Source organism: Lithobates pipiens, unplaced genomic scaffold (genome assembly GCF_037356315.1).
Source record: "Lithobates pipiens isolate NorthernLeopardFrog02 unplaced genomic scaffold, aLitPip1_a1.2 Scaffold_23, whole genome shotgun sequence".
Lineage (NCBI taxonomy): Eukaryota > Metazoa > Chordata > Amphibia > Anura > Ranidae > Lithobates > Lithobates pipiens.
The window spans coordinates 335,838,918-335,861,094 of NW_027507785.1; the positions used below are offsets into that span (position 1 = coordinate 335,838,918).

The window sequence follows — 22,177 nt, forward strand, 5'->3', positions numbered from 1 at the left end:
TTGTATGTCGATCGTGTACACAGCGATCTGTGGGCGCACATGCTTAATCGCTAGTGGGAGGAGCCAACCAGCGGGTCCGGCGGACTCTATGTCCACCGGCGATCGCTCCAAAGAGAGGCAGAACGGGGATCTGCCAGTGTAAACAAACAGATCCCCTTTCTGTCTGGGGAGTAGAGTGAGATTGTCTATTCCTAGTGCTCAGGAACAGCGATCTCTCTGCTCCTCCAGTCAGCCCAGCCCCCCATACAGTTAGAAACACCTCCCAGGGAACATATTTAACCCCTTTTCATGCCAGTGTCATTAGTACAGTGACCGTGCGTATTTTTTAGCACTGATCACTGTATTGGTGTCACTCATCCCTAAAAAGTGTCCGGTCTGTCCGCCACAATGTTGCTTTCCTGATAAAAAAAATAAAAATCGCAGATCACCGCCATTACTAGTAAAAAAAAAAAAAAAAAAAGCCATAAATCTAACCACTCAATATACCAGGGGTAGGGAACCTCGGCTCTCCAGTGTCTGTCTCTAGGAAAGGCGAGGTTCCTTACACCTGCAATATACACTTATTGGGATTTTCTTAACCAAAAATATGTAGCAGAATATATATTGGCCTAAACTGGGGAAGACATTTTTTTTTTTTTTTTTTTTTGGGGGATATTCATTATAGAAAAAAGTAAAAACTATTTATTTTTATTTTTTAAATTGTCGCTTTTTTTTTTTTTTTTGGTGGGTATAGTGCAAATAATAAAAACCGTAGAGGTGATCAAATATCACCAAAATAAAAGTTCTATTTGTGGGGGAGGACATAAAATTTTGTTTGGGTACAACGTCACATGACCATGCGTTTGTCAGTTAAAGCAACAAAGGGCCGTATTGCAAAAAAATGGCCTGGTCAGTTAGGGGGTAAATCCTTTCTGGGTCTGAAGTGGGTAAAGGAGTGATTGTGACTCTACTCCTCCTCGGGATCACAGGTGTGCGGCTCCATCATTCAGCCCAGAAGACTGGAGACATCTAGTGGAAGAAAGCAATTACTGCAGGTACAAGCTCCAGATTGAGGGCCAATATTGCAGTGAATTTGTATTTTTTTTTACGTGACCCGGGGATTAAAAATGACCGAAAATATACTTTGGCGTTGCTTGTCTTCTGCAGTGACAGGCTTGTTTTAGATCAGTGGCTCCCAACAGGCCGGGTTCTGGGAATTGTTCTTTGATAAAATAACTGTCCAAAATACAAAACCATCGACTGATATAAAAGCACCTGAGCAAGAGAAGGGAAAACCTGCACACCTGGCCTGTTGGGGGCACTTGAGGACCACGGCTACAGACCACCCCCCCAGTCCTCCTCCACTCACAAAGTCTTGTAAAAGCCAGCGAATGTCCTTCTTCCATCGAGCAGTCCTGCATTGTTTATTGGACGATTACTTCCTCCGCCCAGGCGGGGGCGTCACAAGTCACTGAAATTCAGCTCCGGCGGGCTGTCGGAAAGGTCGCCCAGGTCGTCATCGCTCTGATTACTATCGCTGAGGTCGCTGTGCGTTTTCCGGCCGCTGCTGGATTTATCCCGGGACCCTGCAGGCACAAAACAAGATAATCAACAGTTACAGAGCGACACCGTGTACTGTCCACCGAGCCGTCTCCATGGCAACGGGGAAGCTTTATTTTCTTTTGTTTTTCCAGCCCCCCCCCCCTTTTTTTTTTTAAAGGGTTGTGAAGGTTCCATTTTTTTTTTGTGTTTTTTTTTTTTCTTTTTTTAAACACGTCATACTTACCACCTCCTAGGCAGTTGGTTTTTCAGAGTGGCCCCCCGATCCTCCTCTTCTCGGGTCCCTCAGTGGCACATACATACATACACACATTGCACACATATTTTATTTTTATTTTTTCCACATATATTCATATTCGATGAGTATTTTTGTTTTTTTGGGGGGAATAATATAGACATGCAATTTTTTCATCAGTGCTTTGTCTATACAGAGATTATTGTGCGCTATTTATACCTCTGTGATTGAGATCATTCCCTCATCTTTCTTCCCCTGCTTTTTGATAAAATATATTATGTATCTTTTCATGCGACTTTGTTGCTTTATCTGCTTTCTACATGTCCCTTGAGGCAATTTTCTATTTTAGGTGGATGTGTTTTGTAGATTTATTATCCATACTACATCCTCTACAGAAAACACACACTAAAGATAATAATAATAAATATGTATATATATATATAACCTTTTCTAAAGGTCAACGTTCCCTATCCTTTCTATAATGGATACGGGGCCCACAACAGTGCAACGCCTTTCTCCCGCTTGTCCGTGGGCTAGTACCAGGCAGGATCAGCCACGTTTTTAGCGCTTCCAAAGAGGCAGGTCAGACAGCACAAGCACTGCTATAAGGGCACGGGATCCCTTATTTTTTTTTTTCGGGTTACAACCACTTTAAACCACCTCCCTGGGTATCCGCTGCGCTTCCCATGACAACCACTGGAGGTCTCTATAAGTTACACAAGAACAATGTTACTATGGCTGACCCAGAATTCAGCCAGTCTAGGAAAAGCTCTTCAACTGGAAAAAGAGTTCTGAGATATTCAGAAACACATAAAGAAGGTTAGCAAAAAAAAAAAAAAAAAAAAGCGATGGGTTACAACCAAGATGTTCCTGTTGCTACGATGCAAGTGGCTTTTTTTAAAACCACCTAGCATCCTCCGTTCCTAGGACGCAGGCAGGAAACCACCCAGCATCCTTCCATTGCTGGGACACAGCTGCTATTGCTGCCCAGCATCCCCTGACACTAAGATCTTGCTGGCAGAAGCCTGAATAAAAATGCTCTGAATGCATGCAACATTTACATTTTAAATGAATACAGCTTTAAAAAAAAAAAAAAAAAAAAGGCATAAATGACCATTACTAAGACGCAAACGGCTTCTTAAAAATCACCTAGCAACCTATGTTGCCAGGATACAGGCAGAAAGTCACCTAGCCTACTTCGAATTGCTGAAACGCAGACACTATTGCCGCGCAACGTCCTCCATTGCTTGGACCTTTCTGGAACGCTGTATGCATATCATGTGCAAGCAACGTTTACATGCATATATCATTGCAGCATAAATGACCCTGCTGCTAGGATGCAGGAGGCTTCTTAAGGAAGCTGTCTAGCATCTCCTGTTGCTAGGATGCAGGCAGAAAGCCACCTAGTGTCCTTCCATTGCTGGAACATAGATGGAAAGCTACCAAGCATCCCTCCATTTCTGGGGTACAAGCCACCAATACTGCCTAGACTACTCCGTTGCTAGGACGCAGGCCACTATTACTGTCTGGAATCCTCCGTTGCTAGGACGGAGGCCACCATTACTGTCTGGAATCCTCCGTTGCAAGGACGGAGGCCACCATTACTGTCTGGAATCCTCCGTTGCTAGGACGCAGGTCACTATTACTATCTGGAATCCTCTGTTAGGACGCGGGCCACTATTACTGTCTGCAATCCTCCGTTGCTAGGACGCAGGTCACTATTACTATCTGGAATCCTCTGTTAGGACGCGGGCCACTATTACTGTCTGCAATCCTCTGTTGCTAGGACACAGGCCACTATTACTGTCTGGAATCCTCCGTTGCTAGGACACAGGCCACCATTACTGTCTGCAATCCTCCGATGCTAGGATGCAGGCAACTTCTAAAGGAAGGGGCTTGGGCTCCTTCTGTTGCTTGGACAGTGGCTCTTGTACTTTAATAAAGTCAATTTGCGCTTTGTGCATGTAAATGTTAGCACAAACATTTACATACACACAGAGTAATCACGGTCCATATGTCTCCCGTCTTCCCCATCACATGATCACTGTGATTGGCTGTCACAATAGTCATCTGACCTGGAGCCTATCCCACTGGCTCCTGATCACAGAGACCTTGAGCAGAATGCGCATGGCTGGATATGTGCGGCAGCAGAGAGGGTGGGCCTTAACACTCAGGCACTACACATCTGCTTCCATGCGGCTTCGAGGTTCTTTGCTCCCACTGCGCGTTCCCAGCACAACAACAACGCTGTCACCGACAACTCCTGGTCTGCGTTTGCGATAGCCAATCAAGTGCTCGGACAGGACAGGACTACAGAACCTCTCCCCGTCTCAATAACATTGAGTGGAAGAGTTCTACTTTACATTAGGCTTCCTTCACATGGGTGAGGGGCAGTAAAAGCAGGCAGTTATGATGTGGTTTTACTGCCCCTGACAACCAGCCTGAAGTCTATAATACAGCCAGCAGGGGGGGCGCTATTCACATGCTGTGGTGTAACAGTTTGTCTCATAGCTATGGCAAAATTTAAACACAGCGTGACAAGCTGACAGATGGCGCCACCAGTGCAACGCGGCCTTACAATTATACGGGGGTCAAGCCATAATCGCTTAGCCACCCTCTAAAAAGGCAACCCACTGTGGATCGCCATTCAGAGACTGGACTAACCTCGCCTCAGCGTTTCTTTACAGGGGATTGAACAGAAACCAAGCAGAGCCGGGAGATTCAGGAGGAGGTGATGGAGAACTCTGGGTCTCATTCATACAGTTATAGGGCTGAGCAGATACCTCTAGAGACTGCGGGGACACTGAGACTGCAGGACGTGTCCTCGGAGCTGATGTCAGCCAGGCTGAGCTGCGATTGGGCGTCTTCCAGCGAGGACAGCGATGGCGATTTGCTGATTGGCTTCCTGGCAGATCTGGGCGGTCCTGCAGACAAGCAGAGAGATGATGTCACTGTATGAGACAACAGGCTTTCTTATTTCCTTTATTGTTCCGTACACCGCGTCCGGGTTCTACTACTTTATAGAAGGGGGGAGGGGGATATATATGTAGAATAAAGTAAGATTTAGTGATGCTAAAAGCGATTTCATTGATGGATTTATTGGTCTTTTTATATAATCTTTATGTATTAAGTGGACAAAAAAAAAAAAAAAAGGGAACGGCTGCACTCCCCATCCGATTCAATACATTTCAGGAGATCATAAAAACAAATACATGAGTATATGGCAAAAAAGCGACGCGTTTCACACGGCTTCCTCTGATGATGTCTGTAGAGACGATTGGTCCACCTCCTCCATTTTTAGGGTGTGCATTTTATTGTGGGACATAATAGCGTGGCTTCTGTGGTGTATGGGGGGGGGAGGGGGGAGTTTTAGATTGGGCATGGCCCCCACCCGCATGTGGGACACTTTTCATTCATTGAAAGTACTGTCCTTGGTGCCGAGAAAAAAAAAAAAAAAAAAGTGCCGGCTTCAGCAGTACATATACTAGACTTGGAACGATACAGAGAAGATTAGCATGGCCTCTGCGCAATGATGACACATAAATTTGTGAAGCGTTCCATAAAAAAAAAATTTATTAAAATAAAAAATTGACAAATAAGAAACACTAAACTTCAGCTTTAGGCTCCATGCACACTGGAGCTCATTTTTTTTTTTTTTTTTTTTTTTTTTAAGCAGCCCATAGACTCCCCTCCATGTTATCCTAGGTGCAAACACAGACGTTTTTGAACTTTTATTAGCAGTGGAGTTTATGGGCTGTTTTCTGAACGCCAAGAAATCACGTTCAGGAGTCGTTTTTCTGACCACAAAAGAAATAAATTAATAAAAAAAAAACAAAAAAAAAAAAAAAAAAACCGCAAAACTCTCAAATGTTGATAAACGCTCAAAAACGTGGCCCCCCACATTTAACGTTTTTGATCTATTGAAAAAAAAATAAAATAAATACACGCCATTGCAAAAATGTTAAACATTAAAAGACTCACTGCAAAGCTACTGGCGTTTTTTTATAACAATATTTTAACATGCGGTGAGCATGGAGTTCAGTTTGTATCTATTGAAGGTTCAAAAGGTAATCCGTACAAAGTGCCTGAGATAAAAAGGTATAGAAGTCACATAATAGATCCGGATATAATAATAACATGTCAGTATATAGGAGAATATAGAGATATCACATTCCAAGGGCCCTCTGTATCTGGTGATCTATTGGACAGCAGAGATTAGAGAGTTTAGTGGTTTACTGACATGGGAAATATCAGAACTTTGATATCAGGAGGAGAATGCGGAGATGATGGATGAAGAATATCAATACTATGAGCTCCAAGACCTCAGATCAGCCCCAAGACACACACATCAGACCTCAGATCAGCCCCAAGACACACACATCAGACCTCAGATCAGCCCCAAGACACACACATCAGACCTCAGATCAGCCCCAAGACACACACATCAGACCTCAGATCAGCCCCAAGACACACACACATCAGACCTCAGATCAGCCCCAAGACACACACATCAGACCTCAGATCAGCCCCAAGACACACACATCAGACCTCAGATCAGCCCCAAGACACACACACATCAGACCTCAGATCAGCCCCAAGACACACACATCAGACCTCAGATCAGCCCCAAGACACACACATCAGACCTCAGATCAGCCCCAAGACACACACATCAGACCTCCGATCAGCCCCAAGACACACACACATCAGACCTCAGATCAGCCCCAAGACACACACACATCAGACCTCAGATCAGCCCCAAGACACACACACATCAGACCTCAGATCAGCCCCAAGACACACACACATCAGACCTCAGATCAGCCCCAAGACACACACACATCAGACCTCAGATCAGCTCCAAGACACACACACATCAGACCTCCGATCAGCCCCAAGACACACACACATCAGACCTCAGATCAGCCCCAAGACACACACACATCAGACCTCAGATCAGCCCCAAGACACACACACATCAGACCTCAGATCAGCCCCAAGACACACACACATCAGACCTCCGATCAGCCCCAAGACACACACATCAGACCTCAGATCAGCCCCAAGACACACACATCAGACCTCAGATCAGCCCCAAGACACACACATCAGACCTCAGATCAGCCCCAAGACACACACACATCAGACCTCAGATCAGCCCCAAGACACACACACATCAGACCTCAGATCAGCCCCAAGACACACACACATCAGACCTCAGATCAGCCCCAAGACACACACACATCAGACCTCAGATCAGCCCCAAGACACACACACCAGACCTCAGATCAGCTCCAAGACACACACACATCAGACCTCCGATCAGCCCCAAGACACACACATCAGACCTCAGATCAGCCCCAAGACACACACACATCAGACCTCAGATCAGCTCCAAGACACACACACATCAGACCTCCGATCAGCCCCAAGACACACACACATCAGACCTCAGATCAGCCCCAAGACACACACACATCAGACCTCAGATCAGCCCCAAGACACACACACATCAGACCTCAGATCAGCCCCAAGACACACACACATCAGACCTCCGATCAGCCCCAAGACACACACACATCAGACCTCAGATCAGCCCCAAGACACACACACATCAGACCTCAGATCAGCCCCAAGACACACACACATCAGACCTCAGATCAGCCCCAAGACACACACACATCAGACCTCAGATCAGCCCCAAGACACACACACATCAGACCTCAGATCAGCTCCAAGACACACACACATCAGACCTCCGATCAGCCCCAAGACACACACACATCAGACCTCAGATCAGCCCCAAGACACACACACATCAGACCTCAGATCAGCCCCAAGACACACACACATCAGACCTCAGATCAGCCCCAAGACACACACACATCAGACCTCCGATCAGCCCCAAGACACACACATCAGACCTCAGATCAGCCCCAAGACACACACATCAGACCTCAGATCAGCCCCAAGACACACACATCAGACCTCAGATCAGCCCCAAGACACACACACATCAGACCTCAGATCAGCCCCAAGACACACACACATCAGACCTCAGATCAGCCCCAAGACACACACACATCAGACCTCAGATCAGCCCCAAGACACACACACATCAGACCTCAGATCAGCCCCAAGACACACACACCAGACCTCAGATCAGCTCCAAGACACACACACATCAGACCTCCGATCAGCCCCAAGACACACACATCAGACCTCAGATCAGCCCCAAGACACACACACATCAGACCTCCGATCAGCCCCAAGACACACACATCAGACCTCAGATCAGCCCCAAGACACACACACATCAGACCTCCGATCAGCCCTAAGACACACACATCAGACCTCAGATCAGCCCCAAGACACACACATCAGACCTCCGATCAGCCCCAAGACACACACATCAGACCCCAGATCAGCCCCAAGACACACACACATCAGACCTCCGATCAGCCCCAAGACACACACATCAAACCTCAGATCAGCCCCCAGACACACACATGAGACCTCAGATCAGCCCCAAGACACACACACACACATCAGACCTCAGATCAGCCCCCAGACACACACACATCAGACCTCAGATCAGCCCCAAGACACACACATCAGACCTCAGATCAGCCCCAAGACACACACATCAGACCTCAGATCAGCCCCAAGACACACACACATCAGACCTCAGATCAGCCCCAAGACACACACACATCAGACCTCAGATCAGCCCCAAGACACACACACATCAGACCTCAGATCAGCCCCAAGACACACACACATCAGACCTCAGATCAGCCCCCAGACACACACATCAGACCTCAGATCAGCCCCCAGACACACACACATCAGACCTCAGATCAGCCCCCAGACACACACACATCAGACCTCCGATCAGCCCCAAGACACACACATCAGACCTCCGATCAGCCCCAAGACACACACATCAGACCTCACATCAGCCCCCAGACACACACACATCAGACCCCAGATCAGCCCCAAGACACACACACATCAGACCTCCGATCAGCCCCAAGACACACACATCAGACCTCCGATCAGCCCCAAGACACACACATCAAACCTCAGATCAGCCCCCAGACACACACATGAGACCTCAGATCAGCCCCAAGACACACACATCAGACCCCAGATCAGCCCCAAGACACACACACATCAGACCTCAGATCAGCCCCAAGACACACACACATCAGACCTCAGATCAGCCCCAAGACACACACATCAGACCTCAGATCAGCCCCAAGACACACACACATCAGACCTCAGATCAGCCCCAAGACACACATCAGACCTCCGATCAGCCCCAAGACACACACACATCAGACCCCAGATCAGCCCCAAGACACACACACATCAGACCTCAGATCAGCCCCAAGACACACACACATCAGACCTCAGATCAGCTCCAAGACACACACACATCAGACCTCCGATCAGCCCCAAGACACACACATCAGACCTCAGATCAGCCCCAAGACACACACACATCAGACCTCAGATCAGCCCCAAGACACACACACATCAGACCTCCGATCAGCCCCAAGACACACACATCAGACCTCAGATCAGCCCCAAGACACACCTCAGATCAGCCCCAAGACACACACATCAGACCTCAGATCAGCCCCAAGACACACACACATCAGACCTCAGATCAGCCCCAAGACACACACACATCAGACCTCAGATCAGCCCCAAGACACACACATCAGACCTCCGATCAGCCCCAAGACACACACATCAGACCCCAGATCAGCCCCAAGACACACACACACACATCAGACCCCAGATCAGCCCCAAGACACACACACATCAGACCCCAGATCAGCCCCAAGACACACACACATCAGACCTCCGATCAGCCCCAAGACACACACATCAAACCTCAGATCAGCCCCCAGACACACACATGAGACCTCAGATCAGCCCCAAGACACACACACACATCAGACCTCAGATCAGCCCCCAGACACACACACATCAGACCTCAGATCAGCCCCAAGACACACACATCAGACCTCAGATCAGCCCCAAGACACACACATCAGACCTCAGATCAGCCCCAAGACACACACATCAGACCTCAGATCAGCCCCCAGACACACACACACATCAGACCTCAGATCAGCCCCAAGACACACACATCAGACCTCAGATCAGCCCCAAGACACACACATCAGACCTCAGATCAGCCCCAAGACACACACATCAGACCTCAGATCAGCCCCAAGACACACACATCAAACCTCAGATCAGCCCCCAGACACACACATGAGACCTCAGATCAGCCCCAAGACACACACACATCAGACCTCAGATCAGCCCCAAGACACACACATCAGACCTCAGATCAGCCCCAAGACACACACACATCAGACCTCAGATCAGCCCCAAGACACACACATCAGACCTCCGATCAGCCCCAAGACACACACATCAGACCTCAGATCAGCCCCAAGACACACACATCAAACCTCAGATCAGCCCCCAGACACACACATGAGACCTCAGATCAGCCCCAAGACATACACATCAGACCCCAGATCAGCCCCAAGACACACACACATCAGACCTCAGATCAGCCCCAAGACACACACACATCAGACCTCAGATCAGCCCCAAGACACACACACATCAGACCTCAGATCAGCTCCAAGACACACACACACATCAGACCTCAGATCAGCCCCAAGACACACACATCAGACCTCAGATCAGCCCCAAATGGTGTATCTGCAGGGGTGTAGGGTACCCGCTGTAGGTATGTGGGAGGGCATCGTCTGCCTGAAATTATTATTGTATACATTTCTGCTTTCAGTGTATATTTAGCTGTCTGGCTCCTCCCTATCTTGATGTCACGTATCTAAGACATGAAGTTAGTAGGGAATGTACAATACAACCAGCAGCCTTATGGCAGTTCAGAAGCGGCTGTCACTTTCTTTGTGAAATAGTTCCCTAATCGCTGTGGAAATACCTTCAACTCGGACATAAAGACATGGAGGAGCCAAAAAAATCAAGTGGGCGGGGACTTGGATCATTGCAATGAATGCGGGAAGTCCCAACAATGTCAAGGTGGGCGGGGACTTGGATCATTGCAATGAATGCGGGAAGCCCCGACAACGCTGAGGTGGGCGGGGACTTGAAATGCAGAATGCTCCAACAATGCCGGAACTGGTGAGGAATTGCATTGTTGTGATGAATGTGGAAAGCACCAACAACATTGAGATAAGCAGAGACTGCAATGTAATAATTACTGCAATGAATATGGAAAGTGGCGATAACAATGAGGTGGGCAGGAATCATTGCAATAAACGAGGGAAGTGAAATGCCACCAAGGATGGCGAGGACTTGGATCATTACATGGGGGAAAGTGCCAACAACTCTGAGGTGGGTTTGGATCTTAACTCATTACAATAATTGTGGGGGGGTGACAATGCTGAGGTGGGCGGGGACTTCCTCATTACAATAAAAATGAGGGAAGTGACAACACTGAAGTGGGCGGGGTTTTGAATCACTGCAGTGAATGAGGGAAGCACTGACAACGCCAAGGTGATTTTAATGGCCACCAGAAAGCGTTGTCGGCCCTCCAGGGGAAATACAGCTCTCTACTGGAAACTGACGGGATGAACTGGTGATAGTTCAGGGATATGAATGAAGGAATGAAGGAAGAAGGCGGGCGGAATAGCAGAACTCATTGGAGGGAATACACTCTGTACATACAAATGTTTGTTTTTGGCGGGAGAAACACTTTAAAGAAGCCAAACGGGTGACTCCGCCCTCCAGATTTCACCCTTTAAAAGGCCATCTGAATTCCCCCCCCCCCATGTATATTTCTATCTGACCCCCAACCTTCTGTTACATCCATTTCCATCATGTAGGGTCCCCCCAGATTTGGGAACGGGGCGTACACCCGCATTGATAAGTCTCCCTGATTTAAGTATTACACTCACCCGCTCGGTCTGCTTTGGCGGGTCTCACAGAGACTTTTCCTTCCAGAATTCTCACCTCTTCCTTCAGATCTCCAATCGCTGACCTGCAGACAGACCAGGAAATCATGAAATCTTTGACTAAACGACAAACTCATCTCATTTCCTATTGAGACCTCCCCCAGGGCTGACACAAGGGCGGGCGGGGGGGGGGGGGGGTTGGTTGGTGCACTCCTGGTGCCGCTCCTTACTGAAGGTAGTGATCTCCATTTTATTCTGGTCACAAGGAGCAGCTGCTGACAACTTGCTGGAGGAAGAATTAGGCTTTCTCCCCCCTCCAGCCTGCAGGGGGCGATAGACAGCCAACACTCAAAACTCATCTCAGTGCAGCACTGAGGAATGAGGGCAGTCTGTCCGTCCTCTCGCCCTTTGTCATGTGACTTATCAAATGACTGGAGAAAAGAAGGAGAAGCTGCCTTCATTCCAGGAGAGCTGCGAGCGCATAGGGGCACTGTGATGGGGTAACTGATTTATAGGGGTACACTGAGACTGTCATAAGGGGAAGGGGACAAGGGAAAGGTTGGGACTTTGTATAAGGGGACAAGGGAAAGGTTGGGACTTTGTATGAAGCATGTAGTCTCCAGGGGCAACCAACTATCAATAATAGATTGATTGATTATAGATTATTGATAGTTGGTTGCCCTTGTCCCCTTCCCCTTATGACAGTCTTAATAGACAGGGATTGAGCTATATGACCTAAATGGTCATTACCTCATATAAAGTCCCAAATAGATACTATATTTCTCAATATAGGGGTACACTGATGTAAGGGGGGACTCTGATGGGGACACCTGATGTAAAAAGGGGGGGGGGCACTCTGACGAGGACATCCGATGCAAGGAGGGACTCCTGACGGGGACACCCGATGCAAGGAGGGACTCCTGACGGGGACACCCGATGCAAGGAGGGACTCCTGACGGGGACACCCGATGCAAGGAGGGACTCCTGACGGGGACACCCGATGCAAGGTGGGACTCCTGACGGGGACACCCGATGCAAGGTGGGACTCCTGACGGGGACACCCGATGCAAGGAGGGACTCCTGACGGGGACACCTGCCCACACCACTAATGCATGGTCCAATATATCAAATATAGTTACAATTTTTCTCATTTTTGAAGTGAAAAGAACTTTCCCCTCTACACACGGAAGCATGATTTTACACAGCTACCTGATCTGCAGTAGATCTCTCTGAACGATCTGTGCGTCTGACCGCGTTCTGCTCAGCTCCTGCGTCTGCATCTGATGGGTGCTCAGTAACCCCTCCAGAGCCTGCGCAACACAAAGACCAATTATTATTGGAGATTTTCCAGCACAGATGTAGCAGATTATAACATAACCAAGACAAATATTCACAAAGGGCAGCGATTGGCCCGTGGGTGCTCGTCTTTCTGGGATCTGTCTCCTCCCATCAGTTTTTTTTCATTTCACAATAAACTTGATTAGTACCAGAAAAGCGAGGAAAAGAGCGAGCAGGGTTTCTCAGACGTATAATTTTTTGCCCACAGTATGGTCTTACACCCAAATTGTGAGTCGGAGACGCCTGACCCTGATTACTTTTTTTTTTACACTTGGTCTGATATTAATAAAGTTTATTGTAAAAGGAAATAAAAAATAAATAAAGAGGAGGCGGCATCTCACAGTTGTTTGCTGACATAATACACAAATTAACCCCTTTTTGCCTGACCCAGCAGATGTGAGGAGGTGTTTGTAGTCCAAATCAGGAGAGCAGCCTAGTGCGACTCCATACAGTGCAGTGAGTGTTGTCACCTTAGGACAGGAAGTGGCAGGATGACCAAATCAAAATAAAAAGCAAAAGAAGTCTGAAAAAAGAAAACGAATGCAGCCACCACATCTAGGGACTGGTAAGCTGTACTAGATTACATTTTTGTTCTTTCCTATAGAAACACATTTAATGTTGGAGAATTTTCCCCACAATGCGGCACCGCACTCACACAGGCGTTCCTTTCTTGCGCTCTTTTCAGTTCTTGTCCATCTGAAATCTGCCGCAGAATGTCGTCTTCTTGCCGCCCTGGTGGGAGAGAGAAGAGAGAGGACCAATTGATGAGCCACCTGATGAAGAGAACCTGCCCCCCAACACCCCGCACAAGAGTCAGAGGACACTCACGTAATCTCTGATGCAGATAGTCGGTGTCTCTGCGCAGACTTTCATATTCCTTCCAAAGGAGCCGCTTACTGCAAAACACAAGAATGCCGCAATAAAGCAACGGAGGGGCGCATGGCATGTTTCCAGAGGGAAGGCGGACAACACTGGGGGGGGGGGGGGCAGATACCACGGGGAAAAGGGGGAGGGGAGGAAGAAAGACACCACTGAGGAAAAGCTGGGGGTGGAGGTGGGGATTAAGGCAGATATCACCAGGGAAAATCAGGAGGAAGGCAGACACCTGGAGGGAGGGGAAGGGAGGGAGGACGGACGAAGAGAGGGGAAGGGAGGGAGGACGGACGAAGAGAGGGGAAGGGAGGGAGGACGGACGAAGAGAGGGGAAGGGAGGGAGGACGGACGAAGAGAGGGGAAGGGAGGGAGGACGGACGAAGAGAGAGGGAGGGAGGACGGACGGACGAAGAGAGGGGAAGGGAGGGAGGACGGACGGACGGACGAAGAGAGGGGAAGGGAGGGAGGACGGACGGACGGACGAAGAGAGGGGAAGGGAGGGAGGACGGACGGACGGACGAAGAGAGGGGAAGGGAGGGAGGACGGACGGACGGACGAAGAGAGGGGAAGGGAGGGAGGACGGACGGACGGACGAAGAGAGGGGAAGGGAGGGAGGACGGACGGACGGACGAAGAGAGGGGAAGGGAGGGAGGACGGACGGACGGACGAAGAGAGGGGAAGGGAGGGAGGACGGACGGACGGACGAAGAGAGGGGAAGGGAGGGAGGACGGACGGACGGACGAAGAGAGGGGAAGGGAGGGAGGACGGACGGACGGACGGACGAAGAGAGGGGAAGGGAGGGAGGACGGACGGACGGACGGACGAAGAGAGGGGAAGGGAGGGAGGACGGACGGACGGACGAAGAGAGGGGAAGGGAGGGAGGACGGACGGACGGACGAAGAGAGGGGAAGGGAGGGAGGACGGACGGACGGACGAAGAGAGGGGAAGGGAGGGAGGACGGACGGACGGACGAAGAGAGGGGAAGGGAGGGAGGACGGACGGACGGACGAAGAGAGGGGAAGGGAGGGAGGACGGACGGACGGACGAAGAGAGGGGAAGGGAGGGAGGACGGACGGACGGACGAAGAGAGGGGAAGGGAGGGAGGACGGACGGACGGACGGACGAAGAGAGGGGAAGGGAGGGAGGACGGACGGACGGACGAAGAGAGGGGAAGGGAGGGAGGACGGACGGACGGACGAAGAGAGGGGAAGGGAGGGAGGACGGACGGACGGACGAAGAGAGGGGAAGGGAGGGAGGACGGACGGACGGACGAAGAGAGGGGAAGGGAGGGAGGACGGACGGACGGACGAAGAGAGGGGAAGGGAGGGAGGACGGACGGACGGACGAAGAGAGGGGAAGGGAGGGAGGACGGACGGACGGACGAAGAGAGGGGAAGGGAGGGAGGACGGACGGACGGACGAAGAGAGGGGAAGGGAGGGAGGACGGACGGACGGACGAAGAGAGGGGAAGGGAGGGAGGACGGACGGACGGACGAAGAGAGGGGAAGGGAGGGAGGACGGACGGACGGACGAAGAGAGGGGAAGGGAGGGAGGACGGACGGACGGACGAAGAGAGGGGAAGGGAGGGAGGACGGACGGACGGACGAAGAGAGGGGAAGGGAGGGAGGACGGACGGACGGACGGACGAAGAGAGGGGAAGGGAGGGAGGACGGACGGACGGACGAAGAGAGGGGAAGGGAGGGAGGACGGACGGACGGACGAAGAGAGGGGAAGGGAGGGAGGACGGACGGACGGACGAAGAGAGGGGAAGGGAGGGAGGACGGACGGACGAAGAGAGGGGAAGGGAGGGAGGACGGACGGACGAAGAGAGGGGAAGGGAGGGAGGACGGACGGACGAAGAGAGGGGAAGGGAGGGAGGACGGACGGACGAAGAGAGGGGAAGGGAGGGAGGACGGACGGACGAAGAGAGGGGAAGGGAGGGAGGACGGACGGACGAAGAGAGGGGAAGGGAGGGAGGACGGACGGACGAAGAGAGGGGAAGGGAGGGAGGACGGACGGACGAAGAGAGGGGAAGGGAGGGAGGACGGACGGACGAAGAGAGGGGAAGGGAGGGAGGACGGACGGACGAAGAGAGGGGAAGGGAGGGAGGACGGACGGACGAAGAGAGGGGAAGGGAGGGAGGACGGACGAAGAGAGGGGAAGGGAGGGAGGACGGACGAAGAGAGGGGAAGGAAGGGAGGACGGACGAAGAGAGGGGGAAGGAAGGGAGGACGGACGGACGAAGAGAGGGGAAGGAAGGGAGGACGGACGAAGAGAGGGGAAGGAAGGGAGGACGAAGAGAGGGGAAGGAAGGGAGGACGAAGAGAGGGGAAGGAAGGGAGGACGAAGAGAGGGGGAAGGGAGGGAGGACGGACGAAGAGAGGGGAAGGAAGGGAGGACGGACGAAGAGAGGGGGAAGGAAGGGAGGGAGGACGGACGAAGAAAGGGGAAGGGAGGGAGGACGGACGAAGAAAGGGGAAGGGAGGGAGGACGGACGAAGAGAGGGGAAGGGAGGGAGGACGGACGAAGAGAGGGGAAGGGAGGGAGGACGGACGAAGAGAGGGGAAGGGAGGGAGGACGGACGAAGAGAGGGGAAGGGAGGGAGGACGGACGAAGAGAGGGGAAAGGAGGGAGGACGGACGAAGAGAGGGGAAGGGAGGGAGGACGGACGAAGAGAGGGGAAGGGAGGGAGGACGGACGAAGAGAGGGGAAGGGAGGGAGGATGAAGAGAGGGGAAGGAAGGGAGGACGAAGAGAGGGGAAGGAAGGGAGGACGGACGAAGAGAGGGGAAGGAAGGGAGGACGAAGAGAGGGGGAAGGGAGGGAGGACGGACGAAGAAAGGGGAAGGGAGGGAGGACGGACGAAGAGAGGGGAAGGGAGGGAGGACGAAGAGAGGGAGGACAAAGAGAGGGGAAGGGAGGGAGGACAAAGAGAGGGGAAGGGAGGGAGGACGAAGAGAGGGGAAGAGAGGGAGGACGAAGAGAGGGGAAGAGAGGGAGGACGAAGAGAGGGGAAGGGAGGGAGGACGAAGAGAGGGGAAGGGAGGGAGGACGAAGAAAGGGGAAGGGAGGGAGGACGAAGAAAGGGGAAGGGAGGGAGGACGAAGAAAGGGGAAGGGAGGGAGGACGAAGAGAGGTGAAGGGAGGACGAGGAGAGGGGAAGGAAAGCAAGCTCTGACATCCTACTGATGTGTGTTCCAAACGTACTTCTCATTGACCTCCTGTAGGATGCTGCTTGCGGATCGCAGGGATGGGCTGGCAACCCGCGGCGGCTCCCTCACTATGTCCTGCAGGTGGCGCAGTTCACACGACATCTCCTGTCTTAGCCCTTCCACCCGCCTGTCCAGTAGTGACTCCGTCACGTCTCCCCGCACAGCGGCCAGCCGGCGCACCTCCTCTGCACAATACATGAAATGGTGAGTTGGTGGGAGAAGGCAACTGATGGACTAGAGGGGCCCCCGACTTCCACCGTTACTAAATTCTTATATGGGGTTTATATAGTGTCCAGTGTGTACAGTGCTTTACATTACGACGGGTTAGAGGAGGAAGGAAGGAAAGGAAGGGAAGGAAGGAAAGGAAGGAAAGGAAGAAAAGGAAGGGAAGGAAGGGAAGGAAGGGAAGGAAGGGAAGGGAGGAAAGGAAGAAAAGGAAGGGAAGGAAGGGAAGGGAGGGAAGGGAGGGAAGGGAGGGAAGGGAGGGAAGGGAGGAAAGGGAGGAAAGGGAAGGGAGGGAAGGGAGGAAAGGAAGAAAAGGAAGAAAAGGAAGGGAAGGAAGGGAAGGAAGGGAAGGAAGGGAAGGAAGGGAAGGAAGGGAAGGAAGGGAAGGGAGGGAAGGGAGGAAAAAAGGAAAGAAGGGGAGGAAGGAAGGAAGGAAGGAAGGAAGGAAGGAAGGAAGGAAGGAAGGAAGGAAGGAAGGAAGGAAGGAAGGAAGGAAGGGATAGGCTTCCATGAAGACAGAAGTTTTTTTTTTTTTTTTTAGGGATTACCTAAAGGTCATAGAAGGCGATAGTCGGACAGATTGGGGTGAGGAGTTCCAGAGGATGGGAGAGGATCTGGAGAAGTACTAGAGGTGAACATTGGAGGAGGAGCCAAGGGACATATGGCTCCTTACACATCATGACTTTCTCTGAATTACACCAATCACAGCACAGATCCTGACCGCTCACCTTCCAGGCTCTGTATCCTCTGCACATGGTGGTCTCGGTCTTGTTCTAGACGTCCGATCGCTTGGTGCAGGGAGGTGATCATCTGTGGGAGAGAAAGCCTCTAATGAAGGCTTAAAATACCTACTTTAGGAAATTTCAGACACTGCTGACCCTCCTGACTTCCCCACCCCCAACCTCCTAACACACCCCACCCCCCCAACACCACCCCACCCCCAGCCCTTCCCGATCTCCTCATACCACCTAACCTCCCACGTCCCATGCATGTAGTTTATGACAAAGGGGTCGGTCACTTACCTTGGCTTGGGACAGCAGCTGGCTGCTTAGGGTCACCATGTCTTCTGAGGAGACCGTCGGCGCTAAGTTGTATGTTATCGGTACACACGGAGAGGCGGGTTTAGGGGGGGCGTCCTCATACAGAGGTCGCAGTAACTGTGGTGAATCAAAGCGATAATTTCCTGTAAACAGCGATAGAAGAAAAAATAAGCTGAGCAATTCCCCGACATTAACCAGCATCAAACCTCCGACCTCCGACAATAACCGGCCTCAAACCTCCGACCTCCAACAATAACCGGCCTCCGACCTCCGACAATAACCGGCCTCAAACCTCCGACCTCCAACAATAACCGGCCTCCAACCTCCGACAATAACCGGCCTCCAACCTCCGACCTCCGACAATAACCGGCCTCCAACCTCCGACAATAACCGGCATCAAACCTCCGACAATAACCGGCATCAAACCTCCGACAATAACCGGCATCAAACCTCCGGCCTCCGACAATAACCGGCATCAAACCTCCGGCCTCCGACAATAACCGGCATCCGACAATAACCGGCATCCGACCTCCGACAATAACCGGCATCCGCATCAAACCACCGACGATAACCGGCATCAAACCACCGACGATAACCGGCATCAAACCACCGACGATAACCGCCATCAAACCACCGACAATAACCGCCATCAAACCACCGACGATAACCGCCATCAAACCACCGACGATAACCGCCATCAAACCACCGACGATAACCGCCATCAAACCACCGACGATAACCGCCATCAAACCTCCGACGATAACCGGCATCAAACCACCGACGATAACCGCCATCAAACCACCGACGATAACCGCCATCAAACCACCGACGATAACCGCCATCAAACCACCGACGATAACCGCCATCAAACCTCCGACGATAACCGGCATCAAACCTCCGACGATAACCGGCATCAAACCTCCGACGATAACCGGCATCAAACCTCCGACGATAACCGGCATCAAACCACCGACGATAACCGGCATCAAACCACCGACGATAACCGGCATCAAACCACCGACGATAACCGGCATCAAACCACCGACGATAACCGGCATCAAACCACCGACGATAACCGGCATCAAACCACCGACGATAACCGGCATCAAACCACCGACGATAACCGGCATCAAACCACCGACGATAACCGGCATCAAACCACCGACGATAATCGGCATCAAACCACCGACGATAACCGGCATCAAACCACCGACTATATCCGGCATCAAACCACCGACGATAACCGGCATCAAACCACCGACGATAACCGGCATCAAACCACCGACGATAACCGGCATCAAACCACCGACGATAACCGGCATCAAACCACCGACGATAACCGGCATCAAACCACCGACGATAACCGGCATCAAACCACCGACGATAACCGGCATCAAACCACCGACGATAACCGGCATCAAACCACCGACTATATCCGGCATCAAACCACCGACGATAACCGGCATCAAACCACCGACGATAACCGGCATTAAACCACCGACGATAACCGGCATCAAACCTCCGACGATAACCGGCATCAAACCACCGACGATAACCGGCATCAAACCACCGACGATAACCGGCATCAAACCACCGACGATAACCGGCATCAAACCTCCGACGATAACCGGCATCAAACCACCGACGATAACCGGCATCAAACCACCGACGATAACCGGCATCAAACCACCGACGATAACCGGCATCAAACCACCGACGATAACCGGCATCAAACCACCGACGATAACCGGCATCAAACCACCGACGATAACCGGCATCAAACCTCCGACGATAACCGGCATCAAACCTCCGACGATAACCGGCATCAAACCTCCGACGATAACCGGCATCAAACCTCCGACGATAACCGGCATCAAACCTCCGACGATAACCGGCATCAAACCACCGACGATAACCGGCATCAAACCACCGACGATAACCGGCATCAAACCTCCGACGATAACCGGCATCAAACCTCCGACGATAACCGGCATCAAACCTCCGACAATAACCGAGTCCTTACTGTGACCTCTGACCCCAGGGGAGATTACACTTCCTCCTCCACAGCCGCCACTCACAGTATGAGCCCCACCCACCAGACTTACCTTTACTTAGCTCCGCCCGGCTGTACAGTCTGTCCTGTAATGAGGAAGAAAAGACAAATTAATCCCCCCCAAAAAAATAATAATAATCAACCGGGGACCTCTGGCAAGGAGGGGGTGTGACCTGGACTTCCATAGGGAAGGGGGTGTTACAGTTGTGAACCCCCCTAAAGGATCAAAAGGTGGGGGGAGCTGTACAGCTATGAACTCTCATAATGAAGAGGGAGGGGCCTTACAGCCATAAACCCCTATAGGGGAGGGGTGCATGCATGGACCCCCCAGGATGGAGGGGTGGAGGACCCCCCCCAGGATGGAGGGGTGGTGGACCCCTCAGGATGGAGGACCCCCCAGGATGGAGGGGGGGAGAGGGGCGGTGGTCCCCCCAGGATAGATGGGGGGGAGGGGCGCTGGACCCCCCAGGATGGAAGGGGGAGGGGCGCTGGACCCCCCAGGATGGAAGGGGGAGGGGCGCTGGACCCCCCAGGATGGAGCGGGAGGGGCGGTGGTCCCCCCAGGATGGAGTGGGAGGGGCGGTGGTCCCCCCAGGATGGAGGGGGGGAGGGGCGGTGGTCCCCCCAGGATGGAGGGGGGGGGAGGGGATGGACCCCCCAGGATGGAGGGGGGGGGGGGAGGGGCGGTGGTCCCCCCAGGATGGAGGGGGGGGGAGGGGCGGTGGTCCCCCCAGGATGGAGGGGTGGGGAGGGGATGGGCTCCCCCCAGGATGGAAGTGATGGTCCCCCAGGATGGAGGGGGAGGGGTGGTGGTCCCCAGGATGGAGGGGGAGGGGATGGACCCCTAGGATGGAGGGGGAGGGGATGGACCCCCCCAGGATGGAGGGGGAGGGGATGGACCCCCCAGGATGGAGGGGGAGGGGATGGACCCCCCAGGATGGAGGGGGAGGGGATGGAGGGGGAGGGGATAGACCCCCCAGGATGGAGGGGGAGGGGATGGACCCCCCCCCCCCAGGATGGAGGGGGAGGGGATGGACCCCCCCCAGGATGGAGGGGGAGGGGATGGACCCCCCCAGGATGGAGGGGGAGGGGATGGACCCCCCCAGGATGGAGGGGGAGGGGATGGACCCCCCCAGGATAGAGGGGGGAGGGGATGGACCCCCCCAGGATGGAGAGGGAGGGGATGAACCCCCCCAGGATGGAGGGGGAGGGGTGGTGGTCCCCAGGATGGAGTCGATCGTTCTTCCTACCTTGATTTTGGCCACATTGTCGTCCATGGCGGAGAGGACGGAGCCCACCTGCCGGTCCCAACTCATGATGTCCTCCAATCACCTGACAGAGAAGAACAGATCTCGGGGGGCGGTGAGGGGGAGGGGAGGTCGGTGTCCCCCAATATTGCTGTAGAGGGAATGACAGAGGAGACAATCCACCTTTTATCCGCCCCTCTGTGTTTCTCTCCCAGCTCTCCCCTAATTGGCTGCTCTTACTTTGTTTTCCCTCTCTGATTGGTTCCCGCAGTCGGCGTGCTCCGAGCTCTCTCGCCTGATTGGCCTCTTACCCGGCGGCCCTCCCCCAGCGTCCTCTTTCCTGATTCGCTTGGCAGAGTTTACCTACACCGTGTCCTGTCTTCTGATTGGGCCGGTAGAGCCGAGTAACCTCTATGCTGTCTCCTGGTTGGTCGCTTTCTTCCTGCGTT

General features: G+C 52.5%; 1 protein-coding gene and 1 non-coding gene across 2 annotated transcripts; one reads left to right on the forward strand and one right to left on the reverse strand.

The window, feature by feature from the left end:
• Positions 1-756: 756 nt before the first annotated feature.
• On the reverse strand, positions 757-22,177 carry CCDC159 (coiled-coil domain containing 159). Its single transcript, XM_077450786.1, has 11 exons — positions 21,732-22,177; positions 20,534-20,567; positions 18,411-18,571; positions 18,117-18,198; positions 17,159-17,348; positions 13,909-13,976; positions 13,736-13,812; positions 12,952-13,052; positions 11,746-11,828; positions 4,558-4,698; positions 757-1,565 (listed from the first exon to the last, which is right to left on the reverse strand). The coding sequence occupies exons 1-11, from the start codon at positions 21,795-21,797 to the stop codon at positions 1,441-1,443; spliced, it is 1,128 nt and encodes a 375-aa protein (XP_077306912.1). The 5' UTR covers positions 21,798-22,177; the 3' UTR covers positions 757-1,440.
• Positions 5,235-5,341, forward strand: LOC143928606 (U6 spliceosomal RNA). The gene has a single exon (XR_013262446.1). It is a non-coding gene; the product is annotated as a U6 spliceosomal RNA (small nuclear RNA).

Coding starts and splice junctions, on each gene's coding strand:
- CCDC159 (XM_077450786.1), bottom strand. CDS start 21,797: ATGAGTTGGGACCGGCAGGTGGGCTCCGTCCTCTCCGCCATGGACGAC. Junction 18,572..20,533: donor CCGGGCGGAGCTAAGTAAAG/GTAAGTCTGGTG, acceptor CGCTGTTTACAG/GAAATTATCGCTTTGATTCA. Junction 1,566..4,557: donor TGTCCCCGCAGTCTCTAGAG/GTATCTGCTCAG, acceptor TTGTGCCTGCAG/GGTCCCGGGATAAATCCAGC.